Source organism: Emys orbicularis, chromosome 3, assembly GCF_028017835.1.
Source record: "Emys orbicularis isolate rEmyOrb1 chromosome 3, rEmyOrb1.hap1, whole genome shotgun sequence".
In the NCBI taxonomy this organism is placed as follows: Eukaryota; Metazoa; Chordata; order Testudines; family Emydidae; genus Emys; species Emys orbicularis.
In genome coordinates, this window is record NC_088685.1 from 201,610,747 (window position 1) to 201,638,246 (window position 27,500).

General features: G+C 41.1%; 1 protein-coding gene across 1 annotated transcript in view; it reads right to left on the reverse strand.

The window, feature by feature from the left end:
- The window catches only part of EHBP1 (EH domain binding protein 1), a 331,567-nt gene that overhangs the window by 41,309 nt on the left and 262,758 nt on the right, over nt 1-27,500 (reverse strand). Inside the window, exons 16-20 of the mRNA XM_065400845.1 lie at nt 23,943-24,090; nt 13,941-14,048; nt 4,308-4,432; nt 1,508-1,646; nt 1,250-1,356 (exon numbers count right to left, since the gene is read on the reverse strand). Coding sequence (XP_065256917.1) covers nt 1,250-1,356; nt 1,508-1,646; nt 4,308-4,432; nt 13,941-14,048; nt 23,943-24,090 — 627 coding nt within the window. The remainder of the gene's footprint in view (nt 1-1,249; nt 1,357-1,507; nt 1,647-4,307; nt 4,433-13,940; nt 14,049-23,942; nt 24,091-27,500) is intronic.

Sequence of the window (27,500 nt, forward strand, 5' to 3'; positions counted from 1 at the left end):
ACAACTATATGTAACAAGCCTGGAACTTTAAGATCTTGGGCACCTGGTGAAGTAGGCATGTTGTTGCAACACACTGCGGTCACACCAGAAAATAGCATCAGTTCTAAAGGAAACTTTTTTTCACAGGTCTCGTGGCCACAACAAAATTACTGAGAGACAGCCTCCAAGTGGAGTACATGAACAAGAGAATTAGTGTGGGTGAGTTGAAGTGATGTATGATATGTGAAATATATTGCCTTTCAACTACAATTAATTGAAAACAGTATAAAAATGTCACTAATGTCAGCATGCAGAATTGTTCACAATGCTATTAGAAGATGAAAAGAAATGCTGTGTCAGGATGAAATATTTCAAGTGTTCATGTGTATTATCTGCATTTATAATGTGAATTCACTGAGGAAGACCTTACCAGCTTTGCTAAAGCACAACTATGCTAATAAAGTAGCTGAGAGATTGTTAAGAAGTTAGGTGATTTACTATAGGTATCACAGCATTACAAAATCTCTAACTGGCACTGAATTGCTTCAGCAAAAAGAATGAACGCATTTAGACAAATTGTGGACAGCAACATATGACCACCATCAAAGACTATGCTGTGCTTCCAGTCAAAAAATTCAGGTTAAAACTTGTTCTTCCTGCTTCTGTCCCGCAGCTGTCCATCAAAAGCAGCTTTCTCCCTGCGGTCTATCAAATATTTCCCTCACAAATCAATTTTACACATGATCAGCCCATACCCCTACTGAGCTGAACCTCCCCGTTAATTAAGTGAAGAAATTACCATATATATTATATTAATGCAAACATCATTCAGCTAGTAATTCACGGCTGATCTGGATAATGGAAAGGTTGAACACCCATTAACCCAAGCCAACAAAATGGGTTGGCTGAGAAATTCTAGCAGGTCTCATGTGACTCTTCCCTCTAACTGCAGCTCTGCGGTATCTGCTATTGTAATAATTAAAATCCTCCCGGTAGATCAATACTGGAATCTCTTTATGGGAAGTGCCCTGATGGAAATGTCTCAAGGAAGCTGGGGCTGTGGAACTCTGAAAAATTCATTTTTTTTATCTGACAATTATCACCACACTGCAGACTAATTCAACAGCGCACCCCTCTCACTCTGCTTTGAATGCACTGGAGATTGACATCTAAAAAACCCTAACATCTCATTTTAACAAATAAAGGCACTATTTCCACATACAGTTTGGAATTATCAGCAATCATGAAACCAGACAAAAAATTAATATACATTAAGCACTTCATCTTCTGATGGCTTCCTCTGAGTTTCAGTTATCGCTGCCTTCTCCTCATTTCCTCTCTTTGTATCTTCCTGTATTGATCTTTGCCTTTTCATCTCTTGAAAAAAGGGGAAAGACATGTAAAATTATTATAAAGCTTGATATTTGTGTATTGAAATGTGGACTTACATTATCAGGATTTTAATATATTTATTGTTAAATATTATTAAATCATAAGATGGGAAAACATGTTTTATATTTTCTCCTACCTGGTCGGTTCTCAACATATTGACTGAAAGACTGGAGCTGAGTTTTCCTGACTGTAGAGTCCTTGCTGAACACAACAGGATTTCTAAAACGTTCTGTTGCTTTTTGTAATCGCTCAGCACGATGTTCTTCTGTTCCATTCTGTCAGAAAAACAAGACATACAACCGATTCTTTTGTTTACAAATGTGAAGTCACACATTGGAAAGGTATGTTTCAATGACAGAACACAATGCAGGTTTTGCAGAGAATTTCACAACTCAGATTGCTGTTTGTGTGGGATAAAAGTATCAGCTGCTGAAAAAGAAGCAGAGTGATGAACTTTTTTTTGGTGGTGATTGGTTTTGGTTTGTTTGGCATCATCATCAGGCAAGACTCTGTATTACTCAACAGCAAGATCTGTTAAGTATGGCCAATATCTTTCAGTGATGTGGATTTTAAATGACAGATAACTCTTTTACAACTTTAATTTGTCCTGCATGGTATACATTAGTGCCAACCTGCATAGTGTATACTCCTAAACCTGATCTATAATCACTTTAAAAGCACGTTGCCTTTAGTCTTTCTCCCTCACAATTCTGCCCAGTAAAGAATTCTATCGTTTTGTATAGTCCCACAGACTTGTATGACAAGAAGAACTAGTTTCTAATTTTATGCCCATTGAGATAAACCACTAATGCTGGATGAAGGCTAAAAGGTAGGATTATAATACTATCCCACTGAACTGCATTTCATCAGCTATAACTTTCCAAAGCCAGATTTGTAAGTAAGCCCTTTACAGCTAAGGAAACTACAATTATCTTTTCCAGAGCTTCCTATGTTAATACTGGTAACAAATTCAAATGGTTCTATCAACATGAAATATCCCAGAAGACTGAACCACTGCAATGTGTGGAAACTGCAGATACCGAGGTGCTGTGTACCAAACAAATATTTCATTTTATACCTAATCTTTTATTATTTTTATTAAGTGTTTTGAAAGTAAATAGGGAAAGGCTAAGATGCATGACTAATAGCTAAGCCTGCTGAATGCTGAAACTGGTTATCAAAAGCTACCAAGACTTTGCCCTTCCTCTGCATTGAGACAATCAGTAATGAGGGAGTTCTCCAATGGCCTATTCTCTAGCCTCGAGGAGGCCTGGGATACAGAATCCTCAAGGGAAGGTAACAGTTTATCCTTTTCCACAAACACAGAATGCCTCATTTATAAACGTGTAAACTGCATTTTATTAAAACACAAATCCAACTCAATGCGGAAAGCTCCATGAGAACAGATGGACACCATATATTCTTTGCAATACCATTTTTAAACTCTTCGTTAAAAAGATATACACAAAGGCACGCTGTTAAGTTGCACCTTTTGTTGGAGTAACTTAAAAAAAAAATCAATTAATACAGAAAAGCTTTATAAAGAAACACCATTTTCATCAGGTTAGCGGATATCAAATTGCCCTAATGAAGGTGCCTGTGTGCCATTTATTGAACTAAGCTTTAAAAAAGTATCACTCTCATTAGATGTACGTCTTTTCAGATGTATGTTTTTGGGCTGTTATGATTCTGGTTTTAAATAAAAGGTGGCTTCCTGTTGTTAGGACAATAGATATTTGACAGTCTGAACTCAAGTCTTTACCAAAATAAACAAACAAGGCTAATTTTTTAGGCCTGGCAACATGCTAAAATATCAGTGCGATTAGCAAGTAAATCCCATTTTAAGAAACCTTTTTATGACTAGGGACTTCTGCCACTTTACAAATGTATTCCTCTAAGCCCACTAATTCAGTTAGCCTTTTCAATCCATTGTATTATTCTTGGGCCAGCTTCATTTTGCATTAAAGCCACTGCAGAAAGCTAAATTGAACGCAAAAATCAGACTTGATTCAGGCTTCCTTTTGTTCAAAGATAGAGACCGAAAGTCCTCTACTGCTGCCACACACTTTCATCACCAATTTATAGGAACCGACAGTGTAAGGGAAAAGCAATGAAAGTCATTGTTTTGGGACTTCAAAGCATCTCTGTATCTGGGGAAGGAAATCCTTTCAGTCAGCAGTGCTGTCCCCACAGTCTGCAGGTGGGTGAAAAGTTATACACAACTGGAAGTGCCCCAAAGCCATAGAGATATTAATGACATGCACAGGCTATTTTTTATTTAGTTGTAATAACTTAAAAGGGCCTAATTAAGAAAATGCAATGGAAAACTCATAGGTATGTACTTTATGTTAAAATGGTGTACATTAAAGATTGACAAAACATGGAGCATATATACTTGTCTTAAAATTCATTTTTCTCAAAATCACTCACCTGCAGATTACACAGACCTGTATATATATTTTACAACATAATACATTCTAGTTTTGGTTGAGCAAAACAGGTGGTGAGACTTGAAAGGGAAGAAAAATATGTGGTGTCCAATTTTGCTCTCCCTGCAGTCAATGAGAATTTTGCCACTGACTTCATCAGGAGCAAGACTGGGTCCACTGTTTCTTCCTATGCCTTCATTTCAGATTTAAGTGGTAAGCTGAACAGTAAGAATTTAGAGGTGTTCAGACAGACCTCACGATTATGCCAGCCAATTACAGCTATAGTATGGCTAAAAAAAAAAAATCATACTATAAACAGAAAATGTGTTGATTAATACATAGAAAACCCCCCCACTGCACTGCAAACTCTGCAACTGCACTGCCCAGCAGATTCTCTGCATTTCTTACTGTGATGGATTTGATAAGAAATTATTTTCCTCATCATAAAGTACAAAACAGAAATCAGAACACACAGGTGCTGAGATAAAAGCATTAATCAAAACTTACCTTAATGTCTTGCTCTGAGCTATCAGTTACAGCTTTCTGAGCCGCACTGGAGAGTGAATTTGCCACCTGTGGCTGAGCTTCTAGGAGCTTCTTCAGCTTCAAATCCACCAACTTACTGTTTTGTTCTGCTAAATATGCAAATACCATGTACAACAGAGTGAGATGCATTTAAATGGAGAGTTGCTACAACAACGTATCAGTTTAATAGAATTTGCAGTACTATCATTTTAAACTAAAAAGTGAAAACCGAGGAGAAAAAGATCTTTCAATTCAAGCACATATTGAACTAGAGCTGTATGTGTTACACATACAAACATTTCCCAAGTTTTCTTAAAAACATACATTAAAGAAAGTTAGCACTTGGTTCTGCACCATCAAGTACAGCTTGTACTATGGTATAAAGTAGTGAATGATAAACACATGAACTTCACAAAATGTTAAGTTCCTCTCAACTGGTACACACATACTCTGGCTTCTCTTTCGGATATATAAAAACTCCTAGAGAACAATTTACTTTAAAATGGAATATTAAAAATTCATCAGGTATTTTAGGTTCTGATAACCATTCAAGTTTACAAATAATAATAATTTAACACAAGGGTCCTTGGGCACAGCTTCTCAACTTTAAAACCAGAGTAACAACAAAGCCATCTTTCTAGTAATGTTTGTTATAAATTATGGAATATAATGGAGTTAGAAATGAAATCAAACAGTTTTATTACTCTATAAAAAAATAAAATCTTCAGGAGCCTCATCCAAACCCCCAATGAATCATGTCACTGGAAAAATTCCTATGGACTTTGCATCAGGGCTCATATGTACAATATTTCACTTCCCATTAATGCTTATTTGACTACATGCAAAGTATATAGCTTTTTGTATGTGAGTAGTGTGTGCACGTACACCCCCCCCCCACCCCAACCATACATATGACCACACACATATTTGAGAGAGAGAGATGTTAATAGAATATATTACAATTTTGTGAGCTACAGTCACACTGGTAGGCAGTGGAAGGTGCATCACCTGAGGCATTATGAACGCAAGTCGTGCTTGGGGTGAACACACTGCAGAAGAGCACTTGCTACATGTGTTCTACAGGTGTACCTTGCACTCCAAATTGCAGTCCTGTACCCACAAGCTAGAATGCAGTAAGGAGGAGCCCAACTAATTTCCTAACGGCACTCCTTCTAAGGCTTGGAGGTCCTGTGAACAGTGTTGGACATCCTGTTCTCCAAAATATTCCTGGGGAGTTAACAACCAAATATCTGCCTGCCTCCTACAGAGTCGTGATATGATGGGGTGTGATGAAGGACAGCTTCACTCTTCTCTGACACACCGATGCACGATGGCCATAATTTAGCCTAACATATGAGTGCACACACATACGCACTGGCTTATACAGAAACACCATGCAATATTTGTAATACACAGATGTTCACATTTTATAAAATACATTCACAGCAGCACATGGTAGCAGCATTAACAAATATTGATGCAGGATTTAAAATCAACAACTTCCAGATTTTGAAAAAAAGTTCTCAAACCAGTTTCCTTTTACTTCATTTATGGATTCTGCCTAAAATTCTATGGAAAGAAGAAGGGTTCAGCAGGTAACAAATTCATTAATCAAGTCACCGATGATCTCAAATAGAAAGGACCCCTTGTGTGTGCATCCCATCCATCTGTCCCCAATAGGATCTTTCTTACAAAAATGGTCCACAGAAAGAAAGGTTGGAGAACCACCAGGTTAGGAGACATACCATAAATAATCAATTCCTGATTGTCTTCTCCTCCCAAGTATAAAGGAGTAACTCACCTTGTGCAATAATGACGGTTCTTCGAGCTGTATCCCTATGAGTGCTCCACTGTAGGTGTTGCTGCCTCCCTGAGCTGCAGATCAGAGAACTTCAGTAGCAGGGTCCATTAGGCCCACACATGTGCTGTCCCCCCCATATGCTGCGCCATGAGTCTAGTCAGCATGCATGGGCTAACCCCCCTCAATTCCTTCTCTGCCGCAGAGTCACTGACAAGAACTCTGAAGTAGAGAGGAGGTGGGTGGATTGTGGAGCACCCATAGTGACCATTCTTGAAGAAGGCGATGGATGAGATCGATCTTGTGGCATGTGTACAAACTGAATATGGAAGGGTCATGTTGCTAATTTGGTAGCACTGTCTGATGCAATTCGGAACCCACTTAGTGAGCCTTAGGTTTGATATTGCTGAGTCCTTGGATCGTTCCACAACGGAGAAGAAAAGTCTAGGACAGTGGTCTCCAAACTTTTTGCCCCCACCCCTCCCTTACCTGGTTCACACCCCCCTGGGAGCTGTGTGATTGGGGGCTGGGGCTGGGAGCAGGCCTGTGGTCGAGGCCAGAGGCCGCAGTGGGAGTGGGGCAGGCACTGCAGCTGGGGCCTCGGCCAAGAGCGAGGCCACAGTCGGGGCCAGGAGCTGGAGCCAAGGGCCCCAGTTGGAAGCAGAGCCCCGGCCGGGAGCGGGGCTGGGAGCTGGGGCCGGAGTGGAGCTGATGGCAGATTGCTCCCTCCCCGCCTCCTGGGGGCTGGCCTGGGCCCCACTGGGCCCCCCAAATGTTCCTCTGCCCCCCCCTAAGGGGCACACCCCGAAGTTTGGGGATCACTGGTCTAGGGGACTTCCTGAAGACCCTCATCCTGTCAAGGTAGAAGGCCAGGACTCTCCTGATGTCGAGGGTATAAAGTATAGCCTCCCTGTTGCCTTGGTGAGGCGTGGGGTAGAAGACTGGAAGGTGAATCAATTGATTCACGTGAAACAGAGCGGTTACCTTGGGGATGAAATTTGGATGTGCCCTGAGCATAATCTGGAAAGAATACTGTGTAGCAGGGATGTGCCATCAGGGCTGCTATCTCTCCTATTCATTTGGATGAGATAATCGCTATCAAGAACGCCATTTTCGTTGATAGATATCAAAAGATGTAGTTGATAGATGTCAAAAGTCAGCCCTTTCAATACCAGGTTTAGATCCTACATGGGGTTAGGAAGTGGAGGCTGAGGCTCAGCGGGAGGAAGTGGACACAGGTGTTCTTGACCGCTCTCAACTCGAGATTGATGAGGGATATCTCTGCAGGCGACCATTTGCCTTGTGTCACGAGGCCATTTAAACGCATGCCCTGCCCTGTGTGTTATGCATTGGTGCTAAGGAGCGATGCTGGTGATGTCTGCGAGAAGGGGATCCCTTTGCACACATTTATTTTATTAAACCCTAGAGGAATCGTTTTGTGGTTGGGTCTGACAGCACTGAGTACCCCTCTACAGGTTGGTGAAAAGCTGTGATAGCTGCTAGATGGACCCTAAGAGAGCTTAGGGGTAGTCCTGACTTTTTAAGGGTCAGAGCATGGTCTAGGATATGTGGAAGAGATGTGGATGTTGGGCAGATTTGTTGGGACATGCACCAAATCTGAAACCTGGACCATTTCTGCAGGTAAGTGTGTCATGTGGAGGACTTCTTACTGTGGAATAGAACCTCTTGTACTTCCCTGGAGCAGGAGCTCTCTAGCTGCTGGACCCCTGCTTTGAGGCAGAGAATCCCCAGGTTGGGATGCAGAGTATGCCCTTTGTCCTGTGAGAGGAGGTACGGAATAGCCGGGAGTGAGATGGATTGCACGTTGCGAGCTGTGCCAAGCAAGGGTACTAGGTCTGTCTTGGCCAGGTAGGAGCGACCAGAATGACATGAGCGCTGTCCCTTTTTATTTTTAGTAGGACCTTCAGCAGTAGAGGGAAGGTGTAAAGAAGTTCCCCGTCTCATGGGAAAAGAAAGGCATCGCTCACGGAGTGTTGTCCCATCCCCACCCTGGAGCAGTAGCATGGACATTTCTTGTTCTTGTAAGTGGCAAATAGGTCTATGGATGGTGATCCCCATTGTGTGACGAGGTCGTGGAGCACAAACGGATGTATCTCCCACTCGCGACTGAGATTGTCTACTATTGAGTTCTGTGTGCCGGGAGGAAATCCGTGGACAGGGTGATGTCATGGGAGATGCACCAGTTCCATAATGTCATTGCTTCCTCACATAGGGATGGTGACCCGATCCCCCCTTACTGATTAATGCAGTACATGTATGCTATATTGTCTGTTAGGATCTTTGTGTATGATCCTGCAATCAGCGGGAGGAAGTGGACACAGGTGTTCTTGACTGCTCTCAACTCGAGGAGATTGATGTGGAGGGATATCTCTGCAGGCGACCATTTGCCTTGTGTCAAGAGGCCATTTAAATGCATGCCCTGCCCTGTGTGTGATGCATTGGTGCTAAGGAGCGACGATGGTGATGTCTGCGAGAAGGGGATCCCTTTGCACACATTGGCCAGGTCCTTCCACCAATCTAAGGAGTTTCTGATCCTGATAGGGAGTGACAGGGGTTTGTCCAACCTGTCCCTATTTGGTCTGTAAATCGAACTGAACCAATGTTGGAGGCATCGCATGTGGAGTCTGGCATGCGGTATCACTGCCTTGCCTGTTGCCTTACGTCTTAAGAGTTGGAGGTGGAGCCTGGCTGCATTGTACAATGTCTATGAGTGAAACCAGGGATAGGAATCTGTGTTGGAGGTTAGGAGGGCTTTGGACTGTAGGGTGTTCAGGTCAGCCCCTATGAATTCCAGGCGTTGCTCTGCAGTGCGGGTTGACTTCTGGGTGTTGATCTGTAGACCCAGTTCTGTGAACAAGTGTATCGTAGTATCAATGACTTGGTGAGCCTCCTTGAGAGATTGGGTTCCTAGGATACAATCGTCCGGGTATGGGTAAATCATTATCCTTTGTGAGTGTAAATGAGCACATACCACTGAGAGAATTTTGGAAAATACTCTCAGGGCCGATGAGAGCTTGAAGGGGAGGACTCTGTATTGGTAATGATCATGTCCCAGAGTGAACCTGAGAAATCGTCTGAGAGTTAGTAGGATCAAGATGTGAAAATAGGTGTCCTGGAGGTTAAGGGCCGAAAACCAGTCTACCAGTTCCAAGGCTGGAATGATCATTGATAAGGTGACCGTCTTGTGCTTCTGAGCCTTGACAAACTTGTTGAGAGCTCTGAGGTCCAATATGGGTCTCCAACCTCCCTTCCTTAGGGGCATTAGAGTAGAATCCCTTGCCTCATAGATGTTGAGGTAGTGGTTCTATGGCTCCTAACCTACTCCTGTAGCAGTAAACATCAGTGAAAAGAGTCCTTGAAGAGGGATGGGGAAGGGTGTTGTGGAGAGGGTAGGGAGGTGAAATGGATGGAGTACCTGGATCGGACGATCTGTAAGACCCATCGGTCTGATGTTATGCATTCCTAGGCACTGCAAAACGTTGCCAATCGGTGACCAAATGGGTGTACAATGATGTTGGTTGTATCAGTCGGGGGGAGTGGTCTTATGGCGCCTCAACCTGCCCATCAAAAGTGGAGCTTAGATGCAGGGGGTTGGGATGAAGGTTGTGGGCCCGACAGCTTGCATTTTGGGAATATACCTTTCTTTCTTTGCAGCTTGTAATGGTGCTGAGGTTTGTATTGAGCTGCATATGACCTATGCTAGGATTGAGGGCTAAATTGTCTCTCTTGCCCGGGTGTATAGATTTCCAGCGACCTGATGGTAGCCCTGGAATCCTTCAGGGTATGAAGGGAAATGTTGGTCTTTTCGGCAAAGAGCTTAGTGCCCTTGAAGGGAAGATCTTACACTGTAGACTGAACCTCTTTTGGGAATCCCGACAAGTGGAGTCACGACGCCCATCACAGCACCACCGCCGTGGAGATGGACCTAGCTGATCTGTTGGTGGCGTCAAAGGCCAATTGTAGTAATGTTTCTGCCACTAGTTGCCCTTCCTGTATGACGGCCTAGAAGGATTCCCAATGTACCTCTGGCAGTTTTTCAATAAAATCATTAAGTTTATTATAATTTGTGCAATTGTATTTGGCCATGAGCACCTGACAGTTGGCAATATGGAAGTGTAAGGTGGCAAGGAATATGCCTTTCTACTGAAAAGATCAAGATGCTTCCAATTCCTATTTTAGGGCATAGCTCTGGACTGGTGTTGTCAGCCACGGGAGTTGACAGTGTCCACAATGATGGAATTGTGTGGAGGGTGGGAAAAGAGGAATTCTGATTCCTTGCTGAGGACATAATATTTTTTGTCCACACATTTGCAATTTGGCACCACCAATGCTGGGGTTTTGCACACTGTTTTTGCCAGGTCTAAAATGGCTTCATTTATCGGGAGTGCAATCTTTGAGGAGGATGAAAAATGGAGAATATCAAGAAGCTGATAGTGGGCGTCTCTGACCTCCTCTAATGGTATGTGGAGGGTGTCCGCCACCCTCTTCACCAGCTCCTGGAAAAGATAGAACTTGTCTGCCAGAAATGGTTTGGGGAGGCATGATGGCTTTGTCCAGAGAAGAGGAGGACATGGTCTTTAGTGTTATTTCCTTCTCAGGACCGGCTTCCTGTTCCTCTATCTCCTGAGGCAGTTCCAAGGCCCTGGATGCTGTGGCCAAGGGTGTGTACCTGGAGGGGTCTCAGGCAAGGCCTGAAGCTCGAGAAGCAGGCTGTCGGTGCGCCACTCAAAGGTCCCAATATGGCCATTGTGGTGGCATAGGGCCTGGTGGAAGTACTCACAGGTGGCTGTACCAAGATGGTGATGTTGGTGGAGCCATCTGTGGGTACACTCTTAGGCCTTGTTGGTAGTGGGTCTCATATGGAGCTTGGGAGGAGTACTGTGAGACCATCTCCTCTGACTCATTATCTGAACCCTTGCTAGACAGCAGAGAGGCATGACATGGCTGCGGGAATATCCTCCGTGTCCGGTAAAAGCTTGGTGCTGCGATGTATGCTGATCTCTGCTTTGGTGGAATTCTGCCAGTGCCGAATGTCCTGGTGTTGGGAGGGGGAGCGGTGGAGACTTTGTCTGCACTGGTCTCTCCAGTGCCGGGTGAACTGCTACTGGCAGTGCTGAGGCCAACTCATGTACCAGGACTGTCTTCTTAGAGTGCTTACTCAGTACCAAGGGACAGTAAGACTTGGTGCCCATGCCCATAGGTTCTGTGGGCCTGTCAGCAGTACCAGGAGCTGATGGCCATTGTGAGGCACGGGTGCCAGACTGAGATGGTCTCGGTGCTGAAGATACCAAGCGAGATGGTGATCGTTTGCAGCTATCTCTGGGCTTACTTAGGGGACTCTCTTTTTAGAGAACTTGTGAGAGGGGTCCCAGGTCTACTTCTTCGACCCACTTCTCTTAGATGTCAAAGATTGTGGGGAAGATTCATGTCCGCCAGGAGATTGAGGTTGGAAAGTTGCCTCAAAGAAGATGATTTTCTGGTGGAGCTCTCTGTTGTTGCAGGATCTCAGCCGGAGCTGCTGGCAGAGGGTACACAGAGCGCTTCTTTGAGACCGGGACCACCTCGTTGCAGGTGCGGCACTTCTTGAAGCCCAGGGAGCTGGGCATACCCCGATAAGGGGAAGGGTCCCCAGGGGGAAAAAGGCCAGAAAAAGAAAAGAAGAATTACAACTAGACTACAACTAGAACTAGAACTGGGAAAACTATCTGACTGAGAAGCAAACAGAGGAACAATAGTCTTAACAGACTGCTACTGGCTCTGTGTCTAGCCAGGGGCAGCTGAGAAGGAACTGAGGGGGGTTAGCCTGTGCACGCTGACTAGCCTCATGGTGCAGCATGAGGGGGGACAGTGCATGTGCGGGCGCAATGGACACTGCTACTGAAGCTCTTCGATCAGCAGTGCAGGGATGCAAGTGCACCTACAATGGAGCACCCACAGGGACACATCTTGAAGTACCAATATTTACTGGAAAATCTTTTGATAGGCTTCTATTTCAGGCAGTCAGACTAGATGATCACAGTAGTTTCTTTCAGCCTTAAAATCCATGAATCTTTTAAACATCAGTTTAACCCTAACACTAGAAATATTCAATATATTTTCTGCACAGAAAATATCAAAGCAGAAATAATAAATGACATGATTCAAGCTTATGAGGCCTGCAAATTAGCCTGCTCTGAGTGCTATTCCAAATTGAAGTATTTAATTATTTGTTGCTGCAGCTCAAAACACCCAATTTACCTCATCCAAGACATGATCAACTGACATATGCAACCATTGTAAACAAAGTGACGTATAGATCATCAATTTAGTGTACAAAGAGCCACATATTAAGTAAAGCATTTTGATTTAGTATACAATGGGCCAGATCCATGGGTCTAGCTAGTGTAGACAGAATGTGAGGACTTGTCTACATGGTGGGATAATGTGCTTTACGGGTGGTCTACGTGTTGCACGTTCATTGCTCTGTGTAGACCTTGCTAATGCGCTTTAATATAATGCTGTTTGAAACAGTATTATGTTAAAATGCCCTAGGGAACCTTTAGTGCACACCAGCAGGGTCTACATGGACAAATTAACGCACAACACATTAGTGCAGTTTAGAAATCACACCCCCATACAGCACCTTACCCCACCAGGTAGACAAGCCCTCCGTCACAGGATGGCTAAAAGCTCTCCCTAGCACGCCCTTGTTCCTGGTGCTGCTCCATGCATGCCATACTTCTCTGGGCTGCTCTAACTTAAGCCAACTTTTAATGGGGCCACATGAAGCCAAAAAAAGCAGCCATGTGGTGTACCATAGCAAAGGGGTGCACTGACCATGCTCCCTTTTCCTACTACCCTGGCAGCAGGCAGGGTGGACAGAGTATAAGCCCCTCCAATGGCTCTATAGCACTGCAGGATCAGAGAGCCATTTAGACAAGTATGTGGATGCTGTGAGATTTTCAAAAGTGCCTACTAAGCAGGTTAGGTGCCTGACTGACTAAGAGGCTTTGGAAAATTCCATTATGTGCTTACCTTAATTTTTAGACATCCAAATATCTTTGAAAACCTGGCGTCTAGTTACCTGAGAGAATACCCCAATGGGTAAAATATTGTCACACAGTTGTGTCAGTGAAGGAATCTGAACTCAAGCTTCCGTGGTTTAAAATTCCAACAAGGGGTTATCATCCTTACGTATTATTATTATTTGGCAAGCATGCCAAGTGGTCATGTACAGGCCATTCTAATAATATTAATGATTTTAAAATTTGGTATAGAACAAACTGTTATTTTAACTTTGTAAACCACCTACGGCCAATTCTTTCTTGGTTTACACGTCATACAACCCCACTGGGAGGAACTCAATGGGACTGCACAGGGTGTAGGTCTGAACAGAATTTGTGCTCTATAATCTGAGCACAAATACTTAATACATAAATAAATGAACAGTGACCAGTAGAAAAAATGAACATGCGCCCAGCCCCTTCACGTGCAATCCCTCAACAGACTTGTGAACACAAAAGCCTGCATGGCTTGGCTGGTGCACTTAGTGCAATCACACCTTATCTCCAAACAGGAACACACATTGGAATCCATCATTGCTTGAAATATTTCTTTTGTTGTTGATCTTAAATTTGAAGCAATAATAAACATGAAAGTAAATAATTCAGGAAAGTGAAGTGAACTTAAGGGTTAAAAAGATTTGATAAGACACAAAGCTAGGCTAACATTACTAAACAGATAAAAGACACATTGATATTGATGATGAAGAAGTGTTAGTCATGCAAAATACACAAAACAGCCATTATTTAAATTACCAGTAGAATCAAGGTCATTTTCTAGGTTAGTAAGATCATCTCCACCTTCTGTAATAGAGCATTCAGGAATCTCCTCATTAGTTTTTATCTCAGTATTATCATCCTCATCTGTAGGAACATGTAGCGTTAACGTTAGTATTTTGTCCTGTTCATGCACCATCCCAGTAAAAACATTAGTGGTTTAGTGACAGCTGAGCACCACTGTGGCAAGAAATGCGAACTGAAGTAACGAAATCAGTCTGCAGGGCGTTTTCCCAGTTTTCACTAATAGGTCTACACCTCTACCTCGATAGAACGCTGTCCTCGGGAGCCAAAAAATCTTACCGCGTTATAGATGAAACCGCGTTATATTGAACTTGCTTTGATCCACTGGAGTGCATAGCCCCACCCCCCCGGAGTGCTGCTTTACCGCGTTATATCCGAATTTGTGTTATATCCGAATTTGTGTTATATCGGGGTAGAGGTGTATCTTTAAACTGATGCAATTCAATATATACACACAGTGGAGGTGCAATGGATGTAATCAGGTACAATCTTCAATTGGGCTGGATGTCTGACCAATGTCAAAGAACACATAAGTTATCATTTTTTTTCTTACACCCTTCAGCATTCTAACAGGCTACCTGTGAATCACCTCATCCTTATGGCTGATCTTTGATACAGTAACACATTATGAGAACCATCCTTACAAGTAGACACCTACTGCTCTGTCACAGCACCAGTCTGAATGGTGAGGCCAGTTGGCAAGGAATGCAGAGTTTTAATAAATAATCTTCATTATACTTTGCACTTCCATGGGGCCCTTCCATCGAGCATCTCAAAGCAGTTTACAAACATGAATTAAATAAGCCCCATAACATTCCCATGAAGTAGGTAGATACTATTATCCTCATTTTGTAGATGGGTAAAACCAAGGCATAGAAAGGGTAGGTGACTTAAGGAAGGTCAAACGATGAGCAAGTGCCCGAGCCAGGAACAGTTCTGACTCCTACTTTCCTTATTTTACTGAGAGACCATATACTGTACGTACAGTGAAATTAAAATAAGTAACATTAAAAGTCCGTAAAAGCTGGGTAACACCTTCAAAATGTTTAGCTACATTTTATTTAATAATTTCTAGTTTCTTCAAGTGAAGCCTTTTGCTGTTTGGCATGTATGTACATGAGAAATGGACTGAGGGGTATTTAGAGACTGGAAAGGGAAAGAGGATGGCTTTCATATGAAGGGAAGTTGGAGACAATTAGAAGGAACATGGGAAAATGGCAGTATTGGAGAATAACTATTACTTAAAATTGGAGGTCACACAGGTTAGTGAAAACTTACTTTGATACATTTCCAACTCAGCCAAACATAGAAGAGTCAAAATATGGTAATTAGAAACCGTCTAGACCCCAAACCCAACCTTGAACACCCCCCCATTTTTGTGACGTTTGGATCTGGATCAGAACTTTTAAGCCTAATCCCTAGCTCTGTAGTAGGCTAAACTAAACCCCTGAACTTTGGGCATGTACAGATCCTGCAACTCAGGTCCACGTCTATTGACAACAGAACTTAAGATTTCCATGGAGGCATACAGAATACAGCCGGTTTATTTTGTCCACCTGCTCATCTTTACAATCACTGTAATTCACATATTTCAAGCCTCCCTATTTTTTTTTTTTTTTTGCTGCTACTCTTGTTGCATTCTTACTTCCTCTTTAGATTGTCAATACATCAACACAGTTGCTAAGGTTCTTTGTGCAGCTTTGCTCGTTCCAAGTGTGGCTCTTGCTACAATGGAGAGGAGCAAAGCATTTTGAAATACATCAGCAACAAGTCCACCACAAAGTCAGGAGTTCTGCGATGTAGATGATGGAGTGGGGTGGGCAGAGGAAGATGTGTGGGATAACTCTAATAGCAGATTTGATTAGGGTGGGGTAGGGAAAGAAGGGGATTAAAAGGTGGGGGCAATTCTTTTATGGGTTCTCTCTGTGTGAGTCTACAAGGAAAAAAGTATAGGAAAGACTGGGGGAACAAGATACACATACATTTTCATGTGGGTGCAGGGTAAAGCTATGCGAGAAACGGGAAGTAGAGGGACTGTGTGGGCTAGGCCATGCTATGGGGAGGATAAGAAGTGGATCTGCTGTCAGAATGGGCATTATATAGTATACCTGGACTTCAGCAAGGCTTTTGACACAGTTCCACATGACATTCTGATAAATAAGCTAGAGAAAAGAGGGCTCAACAGAACTACCATTAAGTGGATACATAACTGGTTAAACAACCATAAACAAAGAGTAACTAGTAATGGAATGATGTCAGATTGGAGGGAGATCTGTTCTGGGTTTAACATCTTTATTAATGACCTGGATGTAAGAATAGAAAGCATACTGATCAAATTTGCAGATGACACTAAGCTAGGGGGAGGTTGCCAATACTTTGGAGGATAGAGCTAAAATTCAGAGGGATCTTGATAAACTGCAGAACTGGGCTATAGACAACAAAATGAAATTCAGCAAAGACAAATGCTACACTTAGGGAAGAAAAACCAAATGCACAAATACAGAATGGGGGATAACTGGCTTGGCAGCAGCACTGCTGAGAAGGATCTGGGAGTTGTGGTGGATCACCACCTCAACATGAGTCAGCAATGAGATGCTGTTGCAAAAAAAAGCAAATGCAATTTTTGGTTGCATTAACAGAAGCACAGCATGCAAGTCACGGGAGGTGACAGTATCGCTCTACTCGGCACTGGTTAGGCCTCACCTGAGAGCTGTGTCCAATTTTGGTCACCAATGTATAGAAAGGATGTAGAGGAACTGGAGAGGATCCAGAAGCAAGTGACAAAGAGGATCAGAGGGATGGAATGCAAGCCATATGAGCAAAGGCTGAAGGAACTGGGTATGTTTAATAGGGAAAAGAGGAGATTACCGGGGGATATGATAACAGTCTTCAGATACTTGAAAGGGTGCCATACAAAAGACGAAGAAAAGTTGTTCTCTCTTGCCACAGAGGGTAGTCAAGGGACAATGGGTTCAAACTACAGAACAGATTTAGATTAAATCTCAGGAAAAAACTTCCTAACTGTATGAACAGTAGGACAATGGAACAGACGCCTCAGGAGGTTGTGGAAGCTTCTTCACTGGATGTTTTCAAAAAGGTGGCTGGATAGCCATCTGTCTTGGATGGTTTAGATACAACAAATCCTGCATCTTGGCAGGGGGGTTAGACTAGATGACCGCTGCGGTCACTTCTAACTCTATGGTACTACGATTCTAGGGACTGGATGATCCTGAAAAATGCTCTTGGTGGACGATGCATATTGAGTTGCAGCTATTTAGTAGATAGGACTATATGGAAGGGGAAGGTGGGTAAAAGCAATATTATTGGTTCTTAGGTGAGGAACTAGGTAAGGGAGTATCAGGTGTGCCAGAGATAATGTTATTAGTAATGATCTAATTGTGGGAGAGAGGTTGGAGTATTTAAGGAAGCATTAAGGATGTCACAATATACACTTTCTGACCCTGTTTACATTTGAGCTATTTTGAATATGGAGGTTGTTTTTTGTTTTATTTGAAGTTTTAAGTTTGGACTGAAGAGAGAGAAAAATGGAAAAAAGTAAGAATTTCAGCATAAGGAATCTTGGAAGAATGTGGAAGGTGCTAGGATAAAGCAATGGAAGAAAAGAACCCAGAAGGAAAATGAAAATTGTTCAAAAGGTATTTAAAATACAGTCAACACAAAGCGATGTATACCATCCATCAAGAAATACATTAGATTAAAAACAAGAAATGCAGACAAACAAAGGTTTTCAAAGAAGAAACAAGGGTAAGCCAGAGGCACAAGAGAGGTAAAAAACACCAGACATAGGTGAGTTGTGGCACAAAAATCACCAAAAACCTGACACTCTTGTTGTCAGGTCTGGACAAGGAGCCCGAATTATCCTCTTACCCCATACCTCTAAAGGCTTCACTTAAATGAGAAAATTATACCAATTTAACACAATCAGTTTAGAAAATGATTTAATTAAAATGGTGCAACACCATTTGTGGGGACACTCTTATTTCAGTTCAAGAGTATCTTATATCAATTTAGGTTAAGTTGATTCCATACAGTCTTAAGCTAAATTGATATAAGGTACTCTTGAACTGATTTAAGAGCATCTACACAAAAGCGGGTGGCACCAATTTAACTACATCAATGTCTAAACCAATGGTATCAGTTTCTAAACCAATTAATCAAATTGATACAATTTTCTTCTGCAGACAAGGCTTTTGTCAGGTTTGAGCCCAGGGCTGGCCTTAGGGAAAATAGTGCCCTGGGCAAAGTTCTATTTTAGCGCCCTTTCTTTGAGTTTGAGAACAGCAGTGGGGGGCACAGAGCATGAAGACCAGCTTCTGGTTCTGGAGCCCAGCCGGGCTGCACAGGGAGGAGTTTCTGAGCCCCGGGGGCTCTTTAGGCCAAACAACCACCTAGCAGGAGGCGAGCAGGTGCACCGGGGGGACACAGTAGCTGGCCCCCTGGCTCTGCCTAGCCTTGCTGCCTGCACCTCCCTGCCAGGCTGGAAGTTCCAGTGGCATCATCTGCCCCCCCCCCCCAAGTTGGCCAGGGGCTCCAGCCCCGGGCTTATGTGCATTCATCCCCGCTCCGGCAGGCCTGCCAGCTTGTGGCACTTGGATGGTGACCCCCTGACCAGAGCACCCACCCATAAGGCCAGCCCTGGTTGAGCCAGATTGGCAGGGGAAGTGTGAGCAAGCTTGGCCTACTGCTGCCTATACTGTACTTGCTCTGGAGACAAGGACAGGTCTTTAGTCTCCATAGCTGTCACTGTGACGCTATAGTCACATGGCTGTCAGGTACAGAATTGGCGTTAAGATTACGGAATGTAGTTCGGAGAGTATGAACACTGATAAAGAAAGCAAAGTGGAGAAGAAAAGGAAGACAGAAGGTAAAAATCAAATATTTCAAGTATATAAGCAACCCAAGGTTAAGACAAGACAGTAGGACCTTTGGTGATAATTGCAAAGGAAGGCTGATATTGCTAATTAAATCCAAGACCTGAAATGTTTACTTGATACCTACTAGCTCAAGGACTAAGTTTACTAGTCTGGGTGAGGATATCTGTGCTGCCATGCCCTCCCCAGGACACTCCCCAAAGCCATTCACCCAGTATTTAAGGGAATGTCTATAGCAAAAAAAAAACACCCAGGGGCAGTGAATCTCAGAGCCCAGGTCTGCAGATACTAACTCATAGGGCGCTGTCCTAGGATGCTGAAAAGAGCCAAGTAGACATTCTGGCTCGGGCTGGAGCTTGAGCTCTGAAGCCCGGGGAGAAGAAGCGGGGTGATGTCAGAGCCCAACTTCCAGCCTGAGCAGGAATGTCTACGTGGCTGTTTTTAGTGCCATTGCATGAGCCTTGTAAGCCCAAGTCTGTGGATCAGCACTCAGACTCGCTGGTGTGGGTTTCCCCCCCCCCCCCCCCCCCAGTGTAGACATCTTAAAGGAGCAGAACAGTTGTTCAGTGTTGACTGTATACTATATATAATTATAACAATATTGTCAACTAACTCTCTAATATATTTTTAAAATAGTAACTTACTACATCTCTCTTGCTTTTGTTAGTGCTTCTATCCCTTCTTTTTTTTAACCCTAATCTTTTTGTTTTGTTTTGTTTTGTTTTGCTATAACAGATCATGGTGTATCTTTTCCTGTGCTGATTTCAATGCTTGTTTTCTCTTCTCTTTCTCTCCCTCCACCTCCCACTTTCATTTCTTAGGCTTGGTCTACACTTACCCCCCAAGTCGAAGTAAGGTACGCAAATTCAGCTACGTGAATAACGTAGCTGAATTCGACATACCTTACTTCGAACTTACCGCGGTTCAGACGCGGTCCACACGCGGCAGGCAGGCTCCCCCGTCGACTTCGCGGTACTCCTCTCGTCTAGCTGGAGTACCGCAGTCGACGGGGATCACTTCCTGGTTCGATTTATCGCGTCCACACCAGACGCGATAAATCGAACTCGGAACTTCGATCCGCAGCCGTCGAACTACCCGGTAAGTGTAGACTAGCCCTTACATTGTGTTCTCTATCTCCTCCCCCATATTTTTGGTCTGTATTTATTCCCCTCTTTTGCTTACCAAAATCTCTCACTCAATACCATACTGATCTTTTCTAATGTATCTCATTAATTGTTCCCTCTCTTTCCTGCCCACTCCCCCACATCTGCCTAATCAACCTCCCCCTCACAAACATGCCATCCTAAGTAGGGGTTGCATATATGGCAGAAACCTAATAGTCAATGAACTTAACATACTTGCAAATCACAGATGTGAAAGATGGGGCCTCACTGTTCAAAGATTGTGCCCAGATAAAATGCTAACTCTACTGCTCCTGAGCTGCTGGGAAAGGGAATGGTGTTTGGATTCCTATCAAGGTGATGTTCCTGGACCCAACTCAAGGGCTCAACTTATCAGCTTCCAGCTAGTAGGAATCTACTATATTTGAAGCCTCCACAGCAACTGCTTCTATCTGTCAGAAGGGAGAAGGAATATTCTCTCTCTCTCTCTGCCCCTTTCTCCTCCTCCCATATCTCTTTCTCTGCCCCTTTCTCCTCTTCCCATATCTCCCCCTACTAAATAGCTGCCAGAAAGTTTGTATTCTGCAGAGGTTGATGCTGCTTATCCAGGAAAGTTTTCTATTTGCAATAGGCAAATGCATTTTCTAGGATTTTCATGATTAAATCAAGGCTTTCAAATAAGGCTGTACTGTTAATGCCAAAACACAAATTCCTCAATTAGTAAATAGAAATATTGAAGGAGATTAGAATTTCACCAACAAAAGTGAGCAAGAAATTCATTTAAAACATTTAAAACATTAGAAATGGACACGTACCATCTTTTTGAAGTGAAAAAAGAGAGAAGAGTCTAGTAGATTTATTTAATACCTCCTTTTATGAAATCGGGATGTATGAATCAATATATTTTAGAGAGAGGCTAATTAAATATGTAGTAAGAAAAGATTTATAGAAGATCTAGAAAATTATTGTAAGCTTGACTTAACCATCATATAGGGGAATATACTGCTACAAAACAGAAACAGAACACTTGCAAACGTATAACTTAAGTAAGGACAGTACTCAGACGGTATTCACAAAAAAGTTTTTGTCTAATAAATCTGATTATTTTTAGCAAATAAAGAACTGAAGGAATATGTGGTAGACATATAGGCCCAAATCCTCAAAGATATTTGAGTGTTGTACCACCATCAAAATCAATGGGAGTTAGGTGCCTAAATACTTTTGAGGATCTGGGCTATTGTAACTTACTTGGATTTAAAAAAATGCTAGCACAGTTTCACTAAATTGTTCCTTAGTAAAGTTAACAAGTAAGGCCTCTTGTTAGGAGGAGGAGGAGCTACTTGAGTAAATAATGATTTGGAAAACAAAGACATACTGTGAATGATGAGATGGAAGAATGTGGAGAAGGTTGAGTATGTACCACAAAAATAAGTAATAAGATGGTTATTGTTCACTTTATGTGAAAAATGTGGAAGAATGAACATGTAGGAAAGTGATAAATTTTTGCATAAATAAGAGTAAAGGGGAATCAGAGTGGACAGATAACACAAAACAGAAGTGCAACAAAAGTCCAAATAACTTGGCCAGATTAGTATATGGGCAGACAAAAATCAATGTAGAGAATGTAAACCAGTGATGCTGGGCATAGTATATATAAAAATAGAACATATGCTAGATGGTCATACAAGAAAAAATACAATTGATAATTAATAGATGTGATGGTGATAAAAACTCAAGTAGTCAGATTTTGACACCCTACTCCTGTTGTGTTCTATCTTACTCTGCAATTAGTCATCTTGGAACTTGGTGCAATCACACATGTAAAGAGTTAGTACTCAACATGCATAAGAGTGGCAGAATCTTGATCTAAAATCTTATTCACATACTGCTAAACAATGACATTAAATAGCAGATATAACTTGGAATAAATAGAGGTATCGAGTGTTCTTGAAATAGTAGCAAAGTGGAAGACTAATTAAGGAGTCTGAGGATCTTAGTTATTCAGAGAAACTATGGATGAAATCCTGGCCCCACTGAAATTGGTGGGAGTTTTGCTATTAACTTCACCGTTGGTTTTCATTGTTTAGGAAAGTGGAGATGAAGATTGGTCCTCACTAGGGTAGAGACAATTCTGAAGAGAATAAAGGAAGACAGACACTACAAGACTATTTGTGCTAGGGTCAAATGAAAGACTATCTTTGAGGGAGCTTACAAATTTAGTGAGGGAAAGGCCTGGTTGACAGAAAAACTCAGTGGAAATTTTAAACATGGAGCGCCATAGTCTATGGTGAAATATATGGTGGTATAAGTTGGTCAGAAAGTGGGTGCAAGTGGCAAAGCACTGTAATTTGTAACCAATTTGGCATTCAAAGTGTGCGTAAAACAAGTGTATTTTACACTCAGAGGTAGAAGGAGGAAGTGCAGCAGGAAAAGCAACTAACAGGTGGGTGTAATAGGATAACGTCAGTGTAAGAAATGATAAAGTAAAGCAGGATAAAAAATGATAAATATTTAAGTCAGATAAAGAATGCCAAATTGGTTGCAATTTACACTACTTTGCCATTTTACATGTTTTCTAACTAAGTTAAATGCTATGTGTAACCTATACTACTCTATACGTCACCAATGAATTTGGCTTACGCACTTCCATGGAAGTATACCTGCATCAGCCAAGTCTAAATTTGGCCCAGAGTGTTTAATGCAAGTATATGGAACAAACTAGGAAAGGCTGCAATGGAAAAATGAGCAGTAACCATTTTTAATGGCGTTTGCTATTGTACCTCACAGCCTGAGCATGCTTTGAAGCAATATTTTCAATAGCTTAGAGGAGTTTTCATAAAGTCTGAACAGCTTATTCCACATCAAGGCCATGTTTTCCCTACTTAGGATGAATTCAGTACTGAAGAACAGCCCCACACTGGAGACATCCTGCCATGCTTCATTTACTGGGTGAATGGAGGTAAACCAAAGATCAGACTTAAATGGAAACGTACAACTGCTATCCAGCCATTCTTAGCTTCAGTGTTAAATGGAGGAGGGAGTGGAAGAGCTATGGTACAAGTCAGTTGTAACATTAACTAAAAAGAACATTTAAAGCTGTACTGAACACAGAAAGAAAACATATAATCAGTGAATCTAGATCTAGCAAAATAAATATAAAGTTGGATTTACCAGACATTTGTGCTTACAATTATGGGTTAGTATGAGACAAATAATTACTCCTTAGCATATTTAGCTAAAAGAGCAAGGAGCCTGGACTGAATTTGAATGTCACTACATTACTCCAGCTTGGAGCACTGGCAGATATATGAATTTTAATGACATTTCAAAGTCACTTTAGTAATATTACAGTGATATACAACTCAAAAACTGTCAAGGTAAGTGGTACGCGAAAAGACTGCCATTTAAAATCAAAGATTATTGTGCCAACCTCCCAGGTAATAACAACGTAATGCCAGAGAACTTCTTCAAAGTTCCCTTCAGAAACAGTTGTACTAACTCATTTTTTGTTTTTAAGTCAAGTTTCTTAAATCTTTATAACGTACTTTCCCCCAGAGGTCACATCTAACTCCTACATTTTCAATGAACTCTGGAGATTTTAGCCACACCATTTCCATATGACTAATATTTCTTGCAATTCTAAAAATGCAGGAGTAATCTCAAATTTGTAGTTCAACAGGCCAATATTAGCCAACAGTTTTTACCTATATAGTTATATTCTTGTTGTAACAGATGCACCATTCTTTTAACTGTTTGAAATTAAGTTATATAACCCTGATTTGGAAAACCTATCCATTGCCAGTCATTTGATATGTGTACCTGATGGATGGACAACAATTTCTTACAACAACATTTTCAAGTGTGAATAAAAGTGATACCCCCCAAAAGGTCCTTTCTGGTTTCTAGGTTGCCAGAGAAATAAGATACGAGGCTCCCTAACTCACCTCCAGACGCCTTTGACCTTTCTTTCAACTTTTCTGCAGCCATTTCAGTGTAGGCAGGAAGTTCTGACATCTTCACTCCAGATCGAGCTTCTGCTATTAGTTGACGAGCTCTCTCTCTCAGCTGCCGACGTCGCTCTTCATCTTGCTGCTAAGATATATTGAACAGTTGCCAACTCAGTAATTGACAGAAATGCAATTTCATTCTCAATCTGATCATCATGATAGTAACTGGTTTACAGCATGGTGCTTGGCCCACATTATAAATAGGATGCTCTATATCAGTTGGGTGTCACACCACAATTTTTAAAGACATACGGGAATCAGATTTTCTGCATATCCAACATTATCATATATTAAAAATGTCATCATTTGTAATTTAAACCATTTTAAAATAAAATTATACCTTGTAAAATATCCTGATGCAAACAACTGTCAGAAACTTTTGTATCTTAGCAATAGCTACAAAAATTTTATTATAGCTGCAAAAAGGATTTCAATACACTGAATTACTAGCGAGAGAAATATTCTACCATAATACTAGAATCAGGGGTCAGATACTGCTCTCAGTTACACAAGCAACTCCACTAACTTCAAGAATGTTATACTGATGTAAATCTGAAGTAAGAGAAGAATTTGATCCACACTGTTCAACTAATGCATCTTTTTTTTTTTAAATAAAATGTAACCTAAATTTAACCTGTTGATGGAGACTCTAGGGCACACAAAAATGTCTCTAGTTTTAAAATGCCCCTTTGTTGGGTTCAGTACAGTAATTGTAAATATCACCCAATAACAAATATCCAGTGTTTTTGTAAGGGAATCATTCAAGTTAACAATGTTCCATTAAAAAATTTAAATGTATCATTATAGGACTATAAAATTTCAATCACATAACGAATTACAACAAATAGTAAACTTTTCATGCATATATTTCAGAAATGGAGTAACGCACAACAAATTACAAAATATATGTTTAATCCAAACTATTGAAAAAACACAGAAAGGTGAGGAAAATGGAGTTTAAGCTTCGTTTGTCAAAACTTGCATTTTTCAAACTTAAGAAAAAGTTTAAAAGACACTAGTGCACTATAAACACTAATAAATACAACAAAACCAAGCATGTGGCTTTAAGTCAAATTTATCTCAAACTTAATTTATAGACGTAACATAGTTGTTGAAATCAGGATTTTTGCAGGATAGCCTTAATTTTGGTAGAATACAACCAATTAGTCTAATTTTGGAAAGCAGTATTGGCAACTTAATTTCTTACAATAAATGGCAAACACCATTCCCACGAATCAAGAAATTGAATATTCCACACCTGCAAATCTTTGTAAGAGCCTGCTACCAAGTGCTATTTAGTTTAAGTAATCATTAATAAGACAAGCACAAAATACTAATTAGGTACATTTTAGCCATTTCCATGTAGATTGTTTGTTTGTAGCTATTTACTCATCTTTGTTCTTGGTACAATAGAAAAAATGCAAATGAATGAATCAGAATGCAGTCCTAATGGGACTTTCTGTTTATAACCATTAGCCTAGAGGTGTGCTGTAATTCAATCCGCAAGCAGCAAGATTTAGCCTCATTAACAGCTTGCATGGGCAGGTTACAACTCATAAAACCCTACAGTAAACAAAGTATATGGACACAGCACAATATCTTGAGCCTGATTGACAGAATCCTGGTTCCCTATCAGATTGCCTTGATTTACTTTTCTGCTAATGTCCTAACACTATAAAGGCAATTTGCTTGGGCCCTGCAAGCTCTTCAGCAGGATGGCATATTTGCTTTGTTTGCTTTCTCACACCTTAACTTCCCAGAAGGCACAGAGTAACAGTTCCATCAAAAACTTATTTGTTAAAGTACACACAGGAAAGAAAACTAGAAACCTTCTATGTGTACTATGCACTACAATAAATCAGTTTAATTTAATGTATAGCCAGCCAACTAACACAGCAACCAATTTTATTTCAACCTACTGTATCTGGCAACATTAATTACATTTGAATTTACATGAAGTGAAAGTGCTCAAATATTTCCATATTGTCACTCCTAACACAGGTGAATTTGTGGTTTTAATTTAAATTAATTTAATTTACAAATGGAATCTGCCAAACTTATTTTAAAGTACTAGGCAGCTTAACATTGAATGTTCATATGATCCAACTAAACCTACTGCAGTACATGGCTTATTTAATATCAAGCCAGGTACACGTTAGGAAAAAGGTGTCCTAGAATATGGTAGGCTGATTTCAAAAGAGGAGACCTCATATCCCCGAATCATTATCATAGTCACTAGCATCCTCTTAGAGCAAATATAGATGGTTGTGGCTTGTGTTTGTGCTAATTAAAATTCAATCATCATTAGCAGAGAAGAGCAAAACAGCATATTTATAGCTTAAATTTAATACATATATTATTTGAACTGTTGATTATTGAGCTTTGAGGGAGGAAATGATTGTGAAGAACCACTAAGTTTAAAATACATCGAAGGTATGATTCAAGTATATATAAAAGTTTCAAGTTAGAAAACAATTAACTTAAAATGTGCATTGTGAAACAATATATTTTTATTGTCCCTTCCAAAAAAACAAGAAAAAGACCTGGTAAAGCTCATAAAGCACAAATATGGAATTTGCAACAGGGAAAGAAAGGGACATGAAAACTCTTATTACAACAACATATGCTAGAAAACTGTCCAATTCTAAAGAGAAAACTAGGTAAATCTTTCATCTCTCTGTCATGTATCCGCCATGCTGGGGAGACATAAAAGTTTACTCTGTTCCTCCACCTCAATTACTTTCTAATGGTCTAAAAATCTGCCACATGGATGCACAGCAAGTAAAACTTCACCATTTAAGGACAAACTCTTCAAGAATAAGTAATGTGATTCCTTGTTTCCTTCCTATAAAAATGTATTGGTATGCAATTTTTATATTTCACAGTTCACCGACATCTCGGCAAGCTTTCTTCCACTGCTTCAATGGTGCTACTTTTAATTTTATCCTCCTTAGTCCTAGTAATTAAAGTGATCAGCAGTGGCATCCCAACGGCTTTGACACAGCTACAACCCCCTAGCAGACTTCTGCTTTTAAGGGGAAGGAGAAGAGAAAGGACTAGAGTTTCATTTCACAGGAACAAGAAAATCAAGCTTCTCCAATCCTCAACTTTATCCAATTGTTCTTTCAGCAGTCTTTGGATCTTAAGAAACAAATAAAAATGGCTGCCATTAGGGGGTCCTTTTTGTACTTGCCGCAAATGTCAGTGACTGACATTACTTTGGCCAAAAATGATGCCATGGATTTGTGAAGGTGAATTAGAATGTGAGACACTGTCAATGTAGTTGCCGAGATCATTACCCTGCCGATGATGTCATTCAACGATATCAGAAATTTAGAAAAGACCAGCCTTAAAACACATGGAATGCTCATGTCTTGTGAAAGCAACCAACAATCAAATCCCCACAAATACAGTTCATTAAATTTATTTTAAAAAAATGTTTATTCTGTTCATTTTCAAGGAATGTTTCTAGGGATTTTTAATTGCCTTTTGATT